The following is an 18462-nucleotide window of genomic DNA, read 5'->3' as shown; positions in this document are numbered from 1 at the left end:
AACTCGTTTGATTAACATTAAAGGGAGTTTAATGTAAACAATATTTAGATAACCAAGTGATCACATTACCCATCCTTTTTTTCCAACTTTCTTCAATGTGATACAATTAACTTTGGCTACTATCAAAAACAAAAACTGTAGTACTTGATATTTTTCTTCTTAATATAAGTACATTTAAATAATAAAAAAGTATCAACACATTAAGTAAGTGTCTAAACATCAAGATACATAAATATCTAGGGATTCCTTGTGGGAATACAGTAGTTGAAAATGACCCAAAGCTGTAGCCGTTTCTCAAAAAACAACTACAAAAAAAGTCCAAAAGAAAAGTTAAATAAAACTTACAGAAAAAGGAATCATATTTCTTTCATTTGTCAAAGCAAGAAAGAAGCAAGCTCAAATTTATGTATATATAAAAATAAAAATCACCCCAAATGCAAATACGCATTTTGCAATTTATAAGGTGCTGCAAAAGAAAATTAAAAATATGAATTAGATGCCAAACAGAATGAGTTGCATCTCCCCACCCCCCCAACCCCCCCCCCGCCAAAAAAAACCCCGAATTCCATACTCTTTGGAATAAACAACTTGGTTAAAAAGTGAAGTCAAGGGTATAAAATCTTTCTTTTATTCACAGCATTGCTAAATCAGAAGCATTCACAGTTTCCCTCTGGGAATCTTTCTGTTTGCCTTACAGCGTGTCCACGGTGTGGTGAAGCGGACACCCTCAAGTTGCATCAGGTTAGAAAAATCTGAGATGGGCCAATGGCAATTGTGAACGGCACGGACTTGAGAAGCACAGGCGGCCCCGAGGCCCCGCCCGGAGCGACATCACCATAGTTGGCAGCGGCGCGCTCCCCAGGGCCGGCGGCCGGGCCCACGTGGGTTTCCCGAGCACACGAGACCGGAGCCCGAAGGAGGCGCTTCCGGGACGACGCCCGGCCGCACGGAGAGCGCGTGCGCAGCCTCAGTAGGGTCGCCACACGGCCTCCTCGAGGCGCGCGGCGGGCGCCATGTTGGTTGGGGAGTTGCTGTGGCTGCCCTCGGCTTCCACCACGTCGCTCTGGTTCGGGAGGCTGGGGTTGAGCAGCGCCGAGCCGGTGGAGGCGTTGGTGCAGGGCGGCAGAATGCGCGGCGGCGACCGCTCGCCGCCCACCATGGAGAACTGGTAGGAGCCGGCTGACGCGCCGTAGTACAGGTGGTAGGACGGCGAGCTGGCCTGGAACGGGCTGCCCTGCGCCTGCGACGAGCCGGGGTAGGGCGGCGGCAGGTACGTGTGGTAGCGCGTGGCCGAGCTCATGGCCGACATGCCGATGCCGATGCCCGATGTGACGGGCGTCGGGGAGTAGGTGAAGGCGCCGGGGTAGTGCATGCGGGGGTCGGAGATGGAGGGCAGCGTGGGAAACTGGCGTGGGTCGCCGAAGGCCGTCAGGTCGGGCGCGGCTGCGGGGCGGGCGAGAAAAACATCGTGAGACGGGGGTTCAAGGAGGCCAGGCCCCTTCCCCCGCCGGCCCGCCCGCCCGCCGGAGGATTACCCAGAATGCTGCTGCCCAGACAGCTGATACGATGATGATGGTAATATACGATCTCATGCAACGTAATACGGTATACGATATAATACTTGCTTAATATAACTTGCTTAATATAAACATATTTCTGTAACTCCGGGGTTGGCAAACCCACCTGCCAGATCTACCAGCTACTAATTTTTGTCAGCCCACAGGCTAACAATGAGTTTTACTTTTCTAAATGGTTGAAAAAGAAAAAAAAATCAAAAGATGATGTCCTGACGTGAAAATGATATGGAATTTAAATTTCAGTGTTCATACATGAAGTTCTGTTGGAAGGAGCCTGACTCATTCTTTTATGTATTATCTATGGCTGCTTTTAAATCACTGCTGTAGAGTTGAGTGGTCATGGCAGAGACTGGAGGGCCAGACTGGAGGGCTCAGAAAGTCTAAAATATTTAGAATCTGGCCCTTTGCAGAAAAAAGTTTGCCACCTCTCTATATAATCAATATATTAATATGTCAGTAGTAAGGTAGATTTAATCGGTGATATTACTATAACAATATATAACAAAACAATGTAACACTAGCACTACTAATATAATGGATGCATTAATAGATGAATATTAATAGAATATGCATACATAATACGGTACTTTCATAACAATATTAATATGTAATAACATTTTAATACGTTATAGATAATATTTAGGTTGAATCCTAGGAAACTGCTGTTTCGGTAGGCCCGGAAGAGTTAAACATTGGCCGCTTCCTATGGTTGAAGCTGATGCACGCCATAGCAGTGACTGGAAGAGGGTGTCCGTGAACCGTCACGTCACTCTTTCTCTCCCACATCTACCTTCAGACGAGTTCCACAGTTTTAGAAACAGTACAGCGTCGGTTTCATGTGCTTTTCTCTAAGATGCATCACCGGTTTGTTGAGAGGAGTAGCTGCAGGACCTTGACTTATCTGCTCCGTTTTTGTACATGTTGAAATTCTACCAGAAATGGCAAAGCTTTGTCTATAAAACTCATTTGGTTAGGATGATGCATTTACCATTGCGCGGACTGGCTTTGGCTGTCCTTTGTGGCATCTTTTTGCATTTTCCTTAACCACAGGCTGCCCTTGGGAACTACTCGGGGGTTTGGGTGGTAGGATGGGTTTCCTGTGTCCTGTAGATCAGAGTTTCCCAACAGGGGCATTACTGACATTTGGGGCCAGCTTTGTTGGGGGTGACGTGGGCCTGGGATGGATGTTTGGCAGCGTCCTTGGCCTCTGCCCCGCAGATGTCACTAGTGACCCCCACTCGCCACGTTGTGACAGCCAACAATGTCTCCCGACCTTCCAAATGTCCTGGGGGTAGGGGTGAGGGGGGCAAAAGTCCCCCGCCCCCGCTGAGAACCACCACCGTGCGTGTAGGATGGTGTCCTGGGGTAGTTTCTGTTCCTCAGAATTATTCATTAAATGACCAGGCCAGGACCGTAGTCTTTACGTCAGCAAACCCAAAAGACAGCAACAAAACAGAGCAGAGGCAAGAACTGAATGTTTTAAAATTTATCAGTTCTCAAATCAACATACAAAATAACTCCAAGCTCAAGATGGCATGTGGCCTGTGTCCTTTTGTGTTTAGGCCCACAGAGAAACCTGACTGAGCCAAAAGCTTGCTATGAAAGGAAAGCCATCGGGTGGATTAATCTGTTTTTGGACGGCATCGGCTGTTGATCAGCTTCCTCATATTTCAAGCCTATTATTCCAGCAGGAAGAGCTAGTGTTCTCGTTCTTGCTCTCTCTCTTTCTCTTTCTCTCTCCCTCTCCCCTTCCCCCTCCCTCCCTCCAAGTGAACTCCTGTAAATTTGGGGTGCCTCTGATGAGGGGATATACTCCTCATCAGAGAGGTAATTATAGAAACAACCGAAGTCTGCAGCAAATCTCTCCACTGATGAGGAAACCAGGAGTCTGACTTTGAAACAAACACTCCTGTTAACCTTTTCAAAGCGAGTCAGACGTGTGGGCAGGGAAAAGGTTGTAAACTGACAGTGGTTCTAGGGCTGCCCCTCCACGGACACTCTGTAGCTCGTCCTGAAGCCAGGCCGCACCTCATTCCACAGGGTTTGTGTGGAAGGCCCCGCTGGGGCCTTCTGTGAGCAAGCCCTGTGTCACTTGTTTGTGTTCACACAGAGAGCTGTGACATACTTGAGAGTTAACAGGAAGCTTTACTCCATTTTTCCAGTTAGATTTCTATAGTCCAGGGAGAAGCATTAGGCAAATACAGTCAATTTGTTGTCATCTGATGCAATACTCTGGACACAAATAAATGACTCCACCCATTATTCCTCTTGCTTCATTTGCCATGAGACAAAAAGGTGAATCCACTGGAAAATGAATGAAAGGTCACCCTGTTTCATGACGGTGTCTGGACATGCTCTGCCAGTCTGTTCCAACTGCTGTGTGGTAACCTGGTGATGACAGCAAGTTACTGGAATCCCAAGTGAGCCCGTGATTTGTCACGGACATAAGTAATGGAATGATGTTATGGTCTCAGCTGTCAGGGGAAAATAGTTCTTTCACTTGTGGGCAGAATATCTGGAAGATCTTAGATGTTGCCTGTGATTCTTCTTCTGTCCACATGGTACCAATGTCACACTACAAAAGACCATCCATTTGGCCAGATTGTCCTTTACACACACATTGTGATAACAAAACAACTTCGGCCCACTAGGTGGGCTCAGATTCAAGTGACCTATTAAAATATTTGTTTTCATTCCAGTCTGACACCCCCTGCCAAGCAAGCCCCACCAGTGACGCACAGTTCACCCACCCGGCCTTAGCTCATTTGTCCTTTAGGCTGGGCTGGTGGGTGCCCCCTTATTCGGTAGCAGTGTGGGCAGAGGTGGGGACCCCTGATAGTCACAGGGAGCTTTTAAAGAGTAGGAAATCTGGGGATTAGGCGGTACAGGTATTTTAGTTGGAAATGTTTCCCCACCGATGGAGCTAAGTATTTGCCATGACAGCTCAAGTCTTCATTCTGCAGCTTGTTGTGGATGAAAGCAGCCCTACTCGGGGCCCCTCCCACTGCCCCCGAAGGATTAAACAGCCTGAGCAGATAATGGCTGCCTTAAAAGGATCTTGCATGACTCAGATTAATGCATGCTGTCTGTCGCCCAGGTTGGCAGCTAAACATTATTTTAAAAAAAAGAAAAGACAACCTCCAGATGACACCTCTTTTCAGACAAGGTGTGGAGTCTGTCTGCAAAGGTAAAAGACAGACACAGCACAGGTCTCTCCGGCCAAAGGAAGCCCAGGTGGCGCTGGGGGTGGGGAGAGGGGCAGAGACCAGAGCTGAGCTGGGGGGCGGGATTCAAGGAAAGCAGGCTCTCAAAGCAGCCACGTTTCTTTCAAGTATCCCAAACCCCTCCTGCCCACGGGTAGATGACGGCACTTTTCAGGCCTGGGCTCCAGGCTCGATTTCTCAGAGGGAGACCTGCCAAGGTGGAGGGCAGTCTCCCATGCCGTGCGCTGCCACCGGTGAAAGCTCCTCTGGCATTCTCCTGGGTCCACCCTCCAGGACAGCGCAGGGTCATGCTTGGGTGCTGAAATGGGATGCGGTTTTTATCTCCTTCATACCCTCATGCCATGAAATGCCCTTCCATGGCTCCTTGGCTGACTGAAGTCCAGGCTATTCAGAAGTGTAACTGTGAGACGGGATTTGGGAGGGCACACGTTACTCATTCCTATAAAAAAAGAAGTCACCCTTCCATCTGAACTGGTCAGCCAGAACAGCTGGCCCCTAGGGTTCTTGGACTCTAAGGTGCCGATGATCTTGGGTGCTGACCAAGTCAAAAGACTTAGGAAATAAATTCCAAGGGACAGACCCACAGCAGGGACATTTCCAAGAAAAACAGTAATTGCTTCAGATGTAGGCCACAGCCAGTGGGCAGAGCAGTGCCAACAAGAAGAAGAAACAATGAAAGATGACAAGTGCCTTTGGAAGCAGACCAGTACTGAGGGGACTTCTACAACAACAACAAGCTGAATGGACTTCATAATTCCTACACTAGTCCCTTAACTCCTTAGCCCGGCAGGTGCCATGAAATTCTTGGCAACAGTGGCTGAAAATAATGTGGAAACTGGGCAACGAAGTTGGCTTTCCTGTTCCACTACCTCGCCCAAGAAGACAGTTCTGAAATGGGGGGCAGTGTGGCCCTCAGGACCTTTGGCAACGTCTGGTGATTTGGGGTTGCCATGACTGGGGGTGCTGCTGCCACCTAGAGGCCAGAGACACTGATGAAGGTGCAGTGCACAGGACTGCCCCCCGACAGTGAACAATTATTGGGCCCCACGTGTCAGCACTGCTGCTGTTGAGAAGCTGAGAGGGATTCTGTGAAGGTCTGAGAGGAAGCTGAAGCCTTTGGGGAAATCTCAAATAATCACAATCGTCCGCAAAACACAACATTACACCACACGTAAAATGGCAGATGCAGTGCCTTTGCCCCTTCGCCTGCCCCTAATCTGCTATAATCTGATTCCAGGAGCTGAAAAGCAAAAACAGCCGCCCTTCCACAGAAGTGTGTTCTCAGGCTTCCTATTGCTGAAGTCCTCTGAAGTATTTTCACAGTCTGGTCCAGCTCCAATTTCAAAGCCCCAAACAGGGAGTCGCTTCTTTTTGCTTTCAACAAAGGAATTTTTCTCTATAACTCTGATTTTCCTGTCCACAAGCAAAGGTGAGTGCCAAGCCCAAAGGTCTCATAGGTTAAATGACTAGGTTTAATGAGCACGTATTAACAATTATGCCAACCACGACACCTGAGCTTTCCAGTCTGTTCCTCAAACCTGATACGAGCGGCTCTTAGTTGGGAGTGTCCCATTGGGGTAGATGTGCGTCCCACTCCACGTGTGCCCCAGTGCGCTGTTCACGTGGCCTGTGAAAGCTCGCCACAAGATGGATCAGTCCCATCTGAGGCCCAGAAGCTGACTACTTTGGCCTTTTCTGTCACTGACCCTTCAGCTGCCACCCGTGCCTGCCAAATGTGAGTACCCCCAAACGCCCAAGGAATCCACTTTTCCAAGCCACTTCTACCTTCACATCTGTACGTAATCTCTGCCTCTGAGTGTCAAGGAAAAGCAGCGCGTGGGCGGGAGACTTAGAGATAGACAGCCTTGTCTTTAAACCGTACTGTATCCAGTCAAAAATGACTGCCACCCCCTTCGTGCATCCCGTCTGGTCTCCAGAACCTTCCACTGCAGCCGGACTTCAAAGAGTGTATTTGCAAGCAGCTTACTTGAGAGTCGACTGGAAAGCTCTGCAGAGAGGGTTGTCATGCCACTGGCCCGTCCAGGCGAGATGGGTGTTGCTGGGTGGACAGAAGGAGAGGCAATGGGTCCCAGGTACTGGTAGGACTGCTCGTAGGACCATGGTGGGGACGGCTGGATCTGCCTTGTATCTGCAGAGAATCAGGGAGGTCACTTACATGTAGAGTGGGTCAGGATTTAGAAAAATAAAATCTTTTAATAAAAAACCAGCTACTTTTTTTTTTTTTTTTTTTTTGCATTACGCGGGCCTCTCACTGTTGTGGCCTCTCCCGTTGCGGAGCACAGGCTCCGGACGCGCAGGCTCAGCGGCCATGGCTCACGGGCCCAGCCGCTCCGTGGCATGTGGGATCTTCCCAGACCGGGGCACGAACCCATGTCCCCTGCATCGGCAGGCGGACTTTCAACTACTGCACCACCAGGGAAGCCCAAACCAGCTACTTTTGTTTAAATCTAATACATGTTTGTGGCCTGTTTACCAGTGTTTAATAAGCTTCCTTAAGTCCCAATATTTGTTTGCTTTTGTCTGATGATTTCCCCCCCATACAATACTGAAATATAATTTATGTTTGATTCTTGAAGATTTTCCTCTGCTAACTGTTCCTTCCAAAGGTTTTCTTTAATCACACTAATGATGAGAGAGGCTGATTATGCTTTCCAGGTAGAGTGTTAACATTCAGACTGTTGACTTCACGTATTGACTGCCCAGCTTTACCAGTAGTCATGGTTATCATTATCAGGTGATCATCCGTCTCTCTGTACTCAGTAAGCGCAAAAGAATGCAAGGGTTTGGGTCTTTTTTCTGTACCTTTGGCAAAAATATTCTGTGGCTTTTAAATGTTTTCTGTTCAGGTGAACTCTCTCCCAAGGATAACTGAAAAGAAAGTCTGGCTAGGAAACTGGCGACGAGGCCTGATGACTAGTTCACAAACCCGGCAGTGCAGAGCTGCCTCTATCAACCCAGACTAACAGAGATGTCTTCCACTTTTTCTCAAGACCTCAAGTTGGCAACTTTTAAAGGGCAGAATGTTGAGCAAGTATTTTACAGGTTGCCATTAAAAGAGGCCTGGTTTGTAATGAGGTGAATGGACCTAGAGTCTGTCGTACAGAGAGAAGTAACTCAGAGAAAAACAAATACCATATGCTAACACATATATGTATGGAATCTTAAAAAAAATGGTTCTGAAGAACCTGGGGCAGGACAGGAGTAAAGACGCAGACGTAGAGAATGGACTTGAGGACACGGGGAGGGGGAATGGTAAGCTGGGACGAAGTGAGAGAGTGGCATGGACATATATACACTACCAAATGTAAAATAGATAACTAGTGGGAAGCAGCTGCATAGCACAGGGAGAGCAGCTGGGTGCTTTGTGACCACCTAGAGGGGTGGGATAGGGAGGGTGGGAGGGAGGGAGACACAAGAGGGAGGAGATATGAGGATATATGTATATGTATAGCTGATTCATTTCATTATAAAGCAGGAGCTAACACACCACTGTAAAGCAATTATACTCCAATAAAGATGTTAACAAAAAAAAAAAAAAAAAAAAAGAGGCCTGGGTGAGAAAAGAGACAAAGATCTGACTTCAGAAGATTTAGGTAAAAAGCATTTTATAAATTTGACTCCAGCATTCATAGGAGTCTTAGTTTTCAAAAGCATCATACTGTTTGCAGAGGAGGAAAAAGAAATCCAACACCTTCTATTCTTAGGCAAAATGTGTAAGAAAGTTTAAAAATCAACCACTGTCTCACCATAAGATAGCTTTACATTTCTGTCTTAGAATTAAACGTTAATTTTCTCTTTGTGTTCCACCTTCTTTGTAGACAAAGGTGACAGCAAGCTACACTAACTCCAAAGGGTCTTCATAGCCAGGGGTTCATGATGCTGGGAGTAACTACAGAAAGAGCAAAGTTCCTTAGGAAAACAACAGGTGTCAGTTTTCTGTGTGTCGTGACATAAAGAAATGAGTTATTCCTACTCGTTATACATTGTCCACACCTCCTCCCTCTGGGGCTTTTCACTTCCAGTTACAGTGTCCCTTTTATGCCTTTGAAGCTGTCACAGTGGAGAACAGAATCAAGTAATTGGAGATCCAAGTCTGCCTTCTTACTCTTTTCCCGAGAGCCCTCTACCCGGTTTCCCTCATACTGATCTACTTGTTTGTTTTCTTTAAAATAACTGACATTTTAATTTTGAATTTTGAAGAACCGGGGGAAATATTTTAACTTAGAATCTTTGAAATCTACTATTAAAGAAAGGTCTTCATTTTCTTCTGAACTTTAGAGAATTGAGGGGATGGCAAGGAATAAAGAGCCGGTCCATTCCAGACTCAGTGGAAAATAAGTGTTCAACTACAGTCAGAGATCCTGCATAATCTTACAGCTAACAGTGTTTCCAGCAACTGAAAGCAAATAGCAATAGCAGATTGTTTAACATTCCCATACTGCTACAAGTATTTTGCTCCAAGTGAAAATAAAATTATATACTCAGATATTTTCCATAAGACACGCACATGTCCTGGATACACGTATTTACAAAGTGAATATATATAGTATTCGAATATTTTAATCATTTAAAAAGCAAACAGAAGAGGTTTGATAATTGTCATAAAGCCCTCTGGGTGTGAATTGCGGTACAGTAATTCATGTGTTGTTGTGTAGACAGCCCAGCACCCCTAACCCCATGTCTAAAACCACAGTAAGCATAAAGTATTATGCCATGATTCATGCTCTGCCATGTTTTACTGTAGTGAAAAAGTTGTGCTAGGCTTTTCTAAACTCATAATTAAACCATGCAAATGTTGCATAATGTTTCACAGCCTTTCAAAAATATGCTTTGGTAAAATGATCTTTATGATTAAAGTCCAGGTTCTGTGATTTTTTTTTTTAACACAGGGTTTCAAATTCAACATCTTCTTACTTCACACCACAACTCAGCCTTTCAGTCCTAGTTGGGGGACAGCACTCAAAACCCAGTGACCCCTGATCATTTTTCATATCTGTGACCACAGTGAACTGTGTTTGGCTTCATTGGCAGCAGTGGGCCAGAAGGTGGTGATGGCGAGCTTCTCACGTCGGAGTTTTTCGCGTGTTTTCTTCTATTACATGGATTATTCATTAAAACAAAAACAAAACAAAACAAAAAACGAAGGGCCAGTAATATGGTTTGCTGAGTTTACTACTGAGTTACCATTCTTGCCATGATGGGGCCAACGTGAACACAAGAAGGCAAGTATGGAAGTGACGGTGCTGTGGGCCACCCGAGCACTGGACTGGGAGGCAGGAGACATGGCCTCTGGCCTGTACGTGTGATGACCCTGGGTTACTTGCTTACCCTTTCTCATTCTCATTTCTGAAAGGAGATGATCTCTCTCTCTTTCAGTGGTGACAGTGCAGGATCCTAATCCAAATAGGTCCCAAACAGTACTTCTCTGCCTAACGCGTATGTTAAACAGAGTTAGGCAAGAATCAGGTGGGTGTTTCAGGTGAAGAATGGTGCTTGTAATAGTAAATACACGTATTCTGAGAAAAGGAAGTAGGACAGGGATAAGATGGGGGTTATCGAGAAAAAAGTCATAGGCTGAGGAAGAGAACCACTGTCCGTCATTCTTCAGAGGATGGCTGCTTGTTCTCGAACGGAATGCCTCTGATAGGTCAATCCACGAAAAAGAACAAGTTTATTGAAACTTGCTGTGTGCCAGGCATGTGCTAATTTATGAGTAAGACCAATATGGTCCCTGTCCCATTGGAACTTAGTGAAGATCCCAGGACTGTATGATGCTTGGAAAGGCTTTTTCCTATTGCATTAATCATCATGCTGAGTTACTTCATTCATTCACTCTTAGGCTCATGAAGTTATTTACTTCCTCACTCGTTCATGTTGCCAGTGAACTTTTTGCTTTATTAGGGCCACTGTTTGGGGAACTCAGTAGTGAGTGGATTATAGTCCTTGCCTTCTGGAGTTATGGCTAGTGGGGGCTGTATCCAGGTGAACAGCTGGATTACCTTCCTAAACAGGACTTGCAAACAGCCGTTCCCAAGTTAGAGATAAGAACCCTAGTGGTATTTATTACATGCTTTGTTATACCTCTGAGAGGAAGAGACAAGGGAAAGCACTTAATTTAAGTGATAAACAGATTTCCGTTTGCATTCTCCCTTCACCATAAACTAGCTGTATGACCTTGGGCAAGTCACTGATTTTCTCGGATACATAGTTTTCCTACTTCAAAGGGTAATAGGGATAAGTGAGATAAACTGTATATAAAGTGGATATCACCATTTTTGGCCATATTAAATGCTCAGTAAGTCTGGCTAATTTTTATGATTATATTATTAAAAAGGAAAAGAAATCCGTGCCAAGGGACTTACTGATATTTATTGGTAAGGCTACACACACCTGCTCCAGGATGAGACTCAGGTAACACTTTCTGTTCACTGAAAAAAGGCTGACGCGCAGAGTCTTCAGCACTGGAGAAGAACTGGACTCAGGAGATTAAGTGGTAAATGGGCAAGAAAACTGGAGAGTTGAGGTGAGGACGGAGAAGGTGAGGATCCAATCTCAACCAGCTCATGTTTCCATTAAAAAAACTAGTGGATTAGAAAATTTAAGTTTGAGTCTGTCTGCATCCTGTTTTTTCCAGGGTACATAATGTTTTGATGTAGCTGCTTTACTGAGGCCGTTTTATGATGGCTTATTTTTAGCTTTTTGATCCATCAAGTAGTGGATAAAACAGCCCCCTTCCTCTGAGATCCTGAGCCCCACTCCTTTCCATTTGAAATGAGGTCAAAGAAGGGGGGGAGTTAGGAATAAGGGGGGTTGAGGCTAGTGGTGAGCTCAGAGGTATCCATAGCATACATAAGAGATAAGAGTAGAGTGCTTTTACCTTTGATGCAGCAATATCAAAATGTCTTCAAAGTAAAAAATGACCCTATCAGATAATTCAAGTCAAAATGTTCTGCTGGTTCCAAGTTCAGCTCTGAAATATCAAGAGCTCAGAAGTTATCGCTCCCATCTTTACAACAAGAAAAAAACTCTAAAACTGATAATCCACGATTTTTCTCAGACCTAGTAGAGAATTGAGGTCATAGGGCAAACTGCCACCCTGAAATCTTGAGAGAGGTGAATACAGAAAATTATGCTGAGGTGTGCTTGCTGGGAGCAGAAGCCACTGAAGCCATGAACTGGTAGGAACATTTAAATGGTAATTTTGACAAATTGTTGGAGGCTGAGTATAGACTAGTGTGAGAGTAAGAAACTCCTGAGGGCTGCATTGTTGTCTGTATGTATGGGGCTGGGGTAGGGACACTCATGGGTTTTTCATTTAGGGACTCCTCCAGCTCTGCATGGGATCCTGTATAATAGCAGCGGGTTACAGCTGAAGGAGCTGCAAGGCAGACTACTTAAGGAAGGGTTCTTGGGGAAAGCCCAAAGACAAAAACAAAAACAAGGACATTAGTGGAATTTAAAGCCTCTGGCACCTTCAGCTACAGCAAGCATTAAACACAGCCGAACTCCTAGTTAGATGAACATAAAATCTCACACCGAAGGCCTGTTTACTTCAGTTCCTGTTACCTGATACATCATATCCAGCTTCCAAATCAGAAATAAGGCACGACAGAAGGCAAGAAAAAAATCTGAAGAGAGAAAACAAGCGTCAGAACCAGACTCAGATGTGACATAAATTTTGGAGTTATCAGACAGGGAATTTAACTGATCAATATGTTAAGGGCTCTAGCGTGCCACAACTACTGAAGCCCTCACACCTAGAGTCCGTGCTCTGCAAAAGAGAAGCCACCGCAATGAAAAGCCTGCGCACCGCAACAAAAGAGTAGCCCCTGCTCTCTGCAACTAGAGGAAGCCTGTGCACGGCAATGAAGACCCAACTGAGCCAAAAAAAAAAAAAAAAAAAAAAAAAGTTAAGGGCTTTAATGGAAAAAGAAAACAGCATGGAAGAACAGATGGGTAATGTAAGCAGGGAGAGAGAAACTCTTAAGACTCAGAAGGAAATTCTGGAAATGAACAACACTGTAACAGATATGAGAAATACCTTTGATGGCCTCATCAACAGACTGGACATGAGTGAGGAAAGAATCAATGAAATACGAAAGAATTTCAATGAAATTGAAAATATGTCAATAGAAACTTCCCAAACTATAAGGTAAAGAGAAAAAAGAAAGAAAAACAGAAACAAAAAGTCAGAACATCCATGAACTTTGGGACAATTTCAAAAGTGTAATATAAGTGTAATAGAAATATCAGAAGGAAAAGGAGAAAACAGAGTGGAAGAAATACTTGAAGTATTAATAGCTGAGAACTTGACAAAATTAATGACAGACACCAAACCACAGAGCCAAGAAACTCAGGGACTACCAAGCAAAATAAATACCAAATAATCTACATCTAGGCATATCATATTGAAACTGCAGAAAACCTAAAGACAGAGAAAATCTTGAAAGAAACCAGAAAGGAAAGGTGTGGGGCAGATACCTTGCCCAGACAGGAGCAATGATAAGAATTACTTCAGACTTCTCTTCAGAAACCATGCAAACAGAAGTAGAGTTTAGTAAATAAAGTGTTGAAAGAAAAAAGCTACCAACCTAGAATTCTGTATTCAGCAAAATTATTCTTCAAAGGTGAAAGAGAAATAAAGCCATTCTCTGACAAACAAAAACTGAGCTAATTTATCCAGCAGACCTGTCCTGCAGGAAATGTTAAAGAAAAGTTCTTCAGGGAAAAGGCAAATAATATACGTCAGAAACTTGGATCTACATAAAGAAAGGAAGAGCATAATAGAATAAATGAAGGTAAAGCCTTATTTTTCCTATTCTTAATTGATCCAAAAGATAACTGTTTAAAGTCATAATAGTAATGTATTGGGTGATTGTAAGAGATAAGTGAAGTGAATGACAGTACTGACAGAAATGGGAAGGAAGAAGTGGTCTTGTGTTAATGCTGACGATGACTTACATTCATTACACATGTATTTTGCAAACTCTAGGACAACCACTAAAAACATTTTTTAAAGTATAGCTGATACACGAAGAGCAGAGATAAAATGGAATGGAATCAAATAAAATGCTCAGTTAAAACCAGAGAAGGCAGAAAAGGGAGAAAAGAAGAATAGGTACAACAAATATAAAACCATTACAAACATGGTAGATGTTAATCCAACTATATCAGTAATCGTCTTAAATATGAATGGTCTAATACATGTACCAACTGAAAGAGATTGTCAGAGTGAATTAAAAACAAAACTATGTGTTGTCTACAAGGAACCTACTTTAGAATGTCAGGTTGAAAGTAAAGGGGTAGAGAAAGACTGGGCTAACAGTAATCAAAAGAAAGCCAGAGCAGCTATATTTTATACAAAACATTTCAGAAGAAGGAAAAATTTTAGGGAAAAAGGGGAATTACATGAAAAAGACTATATATGTAATATATATATATATATATATGTACATATATATACACATATATATATATAGTCTTTATATAACTGAATCACTTTTCTCTACAGCAGAAATTAACATTGTAAATCAACTATACTTCAATAAAATACATTAAAAAAAGAGGGGACTTAACATGATGAAAAATGTTATGTCTAAGAAAACATAACAATCCTTAACATGTATGCACCTAACAGAGTGTCAAAAGACATGAGGCACAAACTGATAAGACGACAGGGAGAAAGCGAAAAATACACAGTTATAGCTGAAGTCTTCACAGTCCTCTTTCAGTAATTGATACATCAGGCAGGCAGAAGATTAGGGCACAGCTCATCTGAACAGTGCTACCAACCAGCTTGACCCAATGAGCATCTTTGGAAAATTCCATCCAACAGCAGCAGAGTGCATGTTCTTTTCAAGCTCACAGGGAACATCCACCAAGATAGACCATAAAACACACCTTAAAATTAAAAGAACAGAAATCAAACGAAGTATACTCTCAGGCCACATGGATTTAAACTAAAAAGTCAATGACAGAAAGACAGCTGGAACATCCCCGAATATTTGGAGCTTCAACAACACACTTCTGAATAACTCACGGGTCTAATAAGAAGTCTCAAGAGAAATTAAAATGTATTTTGAACTGAATGAAAATCCAACACCACAATTTGTGGGATGCAGCGGAAAGCAGTGCTTAGAGGGAAATTCATAGCATCGTAATGCATATATTAGAAAAGAGGAATGATTCAGAATCGATGAGCTTCCACCCTAGGAAACCAGGGAAAAAGCAAAATCTAATGCAAGCAGAAGGAAAGAAATAATAAAAATCAGAAATCAAAGAAATCGAATACAAGAAAGCAACAGAAAATGAACAAAACCAAAAGCTGCTCTTTGAAAAGTTTAAAATGCCCTACTTTGGGGCTTCCCTGGTGGTGCAGTGGTTGAGAGTCCGCCTGCCGATGCAGGGGACACGGGTTCGTGCCCCGGTCCGGGAAGATCCCACATGCCACGGAGCGGCTGGGCCCGTGAGCCATGGCCTCTGAGCCTGCGCGTCCAGAGCCTGTGCTCCACAACGGGAGAGGCCACAGCAGTGGGAGGCCCGTGTACCTCAAAAGAAAAAAAAAAAAAAGTCCTACTTTGTCCTCATGTTCCCGCAGGGCCACAGAAGAGGATGGGCAGAGACGCCTCCTGGTTCTCTGAGCACCTACGTCTGTGGGCTTTTTAACACCCACCCTCAAAACGTGGGTCCCCTAAGGCACACAGGCGCACACATGCTGGGTGACCTCAGCCTGGGGCCAGAAGGTTGATGGGTTCTGTTGTTGGTTAGAGTTAGAGGGCCCTTTCCTTTGGCTATTTAGCTGGTATCTTTAAAGACCTGATCTTTCAGACACCTTTCAGAGCCACTTAAAAACAAAGACCAGACAAGTTACGTATGCATCAGGGCCCCACTGTCTGTTTTTAAGAGCCAAACCTAAGTGGTGAACATATAAACCCTCCAGGCGGCTCTGGTTTTTTCCCTAGAGGGTTTTTTCCCCCCTTTCAGCTTGGAACGTGGCAGGGCAGTTCCCAGGGTGCCCTCCAAGTTCACCTCAGTCGTGGGCAGCTGGTGTAATGCCCTCTTGGATGCCTGAGAACACACAACAGGATGTGACTCAAGACTCAGAGATGTGAGTCAGTTTCTAGGGCGATGTGTCAGGGCGAGCCCCAGTGGTGGCTTGCATCTCCCTGTCTGGGACCCCTGGAAGAAAGATCCGGGCTCCCCTGTGAATAAAAAAGGTGCCCCCAGATGCTCCGCTGCTACCTTCAGAACCATGTGATATCAGCTTTCATGGCCCCAGGGCCTGCGTCCTTCTCTGCTACGAAAGAGGCATTTCCCTGAAAGTCCCACCGTCTGTCTGAAGCGCTGTTTCCTCCAGCCTGTGCAGTACAAGTGTAGCACAGAACAACAAGCAGGAATAGTGGTGCACCCAGGCAGAGACACTAATGAGCCTGGTGTTGCTGTCAGTGAAACACCCTGCTAACGTGAGTCAGTTCCCACCAGCTCTGGATCCTGGAAAAAGAAGTTGTGAAAGAGCTCTGGTATCTGCCAACTGTTCGTCTCTGCTGGCCGAAGACATCTTGGTTAGTCATGGACAGCTAGGCTGCGTTCATTGTTCCAGCAATTACTCTGAAGGGAAGCATCCAGCACCAAGCCGGGGCAGAGGCCTGCCTGGGGATGCTGCGTGTTAAAGGCTGTTAGGGTCTTGAGGGATCCTGTCCTCATAGCCGACCGGTGGGCCCGGGAAGTGACAGGCTACCTGCGGGAGGGCAGAGGGGAGCTGTGTGGCCACGTCCCTACCCCTCACTGCCTTGGGGACCCTTCCTCTTTACCCGACCGGGAGAGGCTCCCTGGCTTTGTGGTCGGGGCGCTGGGAGTCCAGAATGCTGGTTCCTAACGTGAGAGCCACTGCCAACTCCGGCGGCTCACCACGGCCCTTTCCCTCTCAGACCTTTGCTTCTTCATCTCTAAAAATGGGGGTAACCAGACTCACCTGCCTCGCAGGTGTGAGAGTTAATTACTGTTTGTGGAGCAGCTTTGAGAGCCGCAGATGAAAGGCGCTCTGTAAATGCAAAGAGCTATTCCTCGTTAGACGTGCCAGACAGTTCCCAGGGGAAACAGTCCAATCCAGCCACGAGGCCTCTCCCCTCGGCCAGTCTGAGCCGTGTCTGGAAAAAGGCTCTGGACTCAGGCACAGTTGTCTCCGAGGCAGGGTTTGGGGACAAGTCACTGGCTTCTAGAAAAGATGGGGGTCTGGATAACACCTCTGATTCTCTGCCAGCAGTGACTCCCTAAGTCTGGGGGAGAGTGGCCTTCAGGTCACACGGGGTGCGGGGATCTTGGTTCCAAGAGGAAGGAAGGCACCTTCTGGTCTCTGCTCCGTCTTCCCTCGCAGACAAGTTATTTCCCTGGCCTCTGTCAGACAATCATCCATTGCAGACACCTTCCCGTAAAGACCTTCACCCTCACTTTCCGAACCTCTGTCCCCCCGCCCCCATACACACTTTCCAGGCCGGAACTGATTCTACAGACGGGCTGGGTACATTCCTGTAAGGCCAGGCCATCACGGGCATGTTCAAATGATTCCACGACCGCCCTGCTAATTTCTGTCCATTCCTCCATGTCTGTCTCCTCCAACAAAAATCTCAAAACATGGAGGAGGGTAAAGATGGCTCTCTGCTCCCAACCACTCATTCTCCGGCGCCCTCGCCCCCTTTGCTAGTTCCTGAAACGGATGAGCCAGAGATACCTGTCGAGGGCTGGGAAATCTCAGGCAGCTTCTAGCTTGGGACCGAGTCCCCGGTGCAGAAATGAGCCACTCATAGGAGCCAAATTACTGACGCCTCAAAGCGGGACGCTACCAGCGGGAGAGGTACGGCACCCCTAGGACTGCCCACAGCTAAAGAAACTTAATTTGATGAAGGAACATCGCACCGAGGGCAGCACATGCTCTAAAGAGGACGGTGCAGGCTTGAGAGCCTTGTTCCGTGGCCCAGGGCGTGAGATTGTCAGAGCCAAGCTACAGTCCAGGCTGACCACCGAAGGCCGTGTGTCGATGGGGTGGGAGGGGAGCCTACGGGACTCCCCGGGGTGTCGGGGGGGGAGCAGCCATCTCTCCGACTAAGTAGATACAGTAACAGCCGTCCCTTGGGCAGATCCTATCAAGTAACGTGGCTGAAGCTTTGCCAGGGTCCTTGAAATGCCTCAGGGTGGCGGCAGGCAAGAAAAAAAGAGTGATGTTATCACTGGGACCTCAGGGGCCGTAAGATGACCGCCGCTGCCCCGCCCCGTGAGTTGTCGGTATTGGAGGATGCTCTTAAGGCCGCCAAGTAAGGACGTCTGACGCACAGCAGGTGCCCGTGAGGCCATCCTGCAGCCTGGCTGCCTCTGAGCGCCGCCCACCCGCTCCGGCTCTGTGCTAAACTTTTTACTTCAGCACTTCTGCGGGTTTGTAAAATGTTAGGACCTTTGACAAATTCTGTTGTAGTATTATTATGAGATTTATTTATTTGTTGCAAAGTCATGATGCAAATCCATTCCACCATGCTTTTCGAGCTTCAGGCTGTAGCCTACACACAAATTTTAGAGTGGCTCGAAGCCCGGCCAAGCAGCCTCTGTGTCTTGTGCTCTCATGTGACATGTGCCCCAATGCACCCGTACTG

At 45.8% G+C, this 18462-nt stretch overlaps 1 protein-coding gene across 5 annotated transcripts in view; it reads right to left on the bottom strand.

The window, feature by feature from the left end:
- Window positions 1-605: 605 nt before the first annotated feature.
- The window catches only part of RUNX1 (RUNX family transcription factor 1), a 245222-nt gene continuing 227365 nt past the window's right edge, over window positions 606-18462 (bottom strand). For all 5 annotated transcript variants that reach the window (XM_081234926.1, XM_081234927.1, XM_081234923.1 and 2 more), the window contains 2 exons: window positions 6789-6950; window positions 606-1443 (listed from right to left, as the gene is read on the bottom strand). In XM_081234926.1, the coding sequence (XP_081091052.1) occupies window positions 968-1443; window positions 6789-6950 (638 nt within the window). In that variant the 3' untranslated portion in view covers window positions 606-967. The remainder of the gene's footprint in view (window positions 1444-6788; window positions 6951-18462) is intronic.

Source organism: Mesoplodon bidens (genome assembly GCF_964165515.1).
Source record: "Mesoplodon bidens genome assembly, chromosome: 5".
NCBI lineage: Eukaryota > Metazoa > Chordata > Mammalia > Artiodactyla > Ziphiidae > Mesoplodon > Mesoplodon bidens.
Note: the sequence above shows the minus strand (reverse complement) of the source record. Positions and strands in the feature narration are given on the sequence as shown.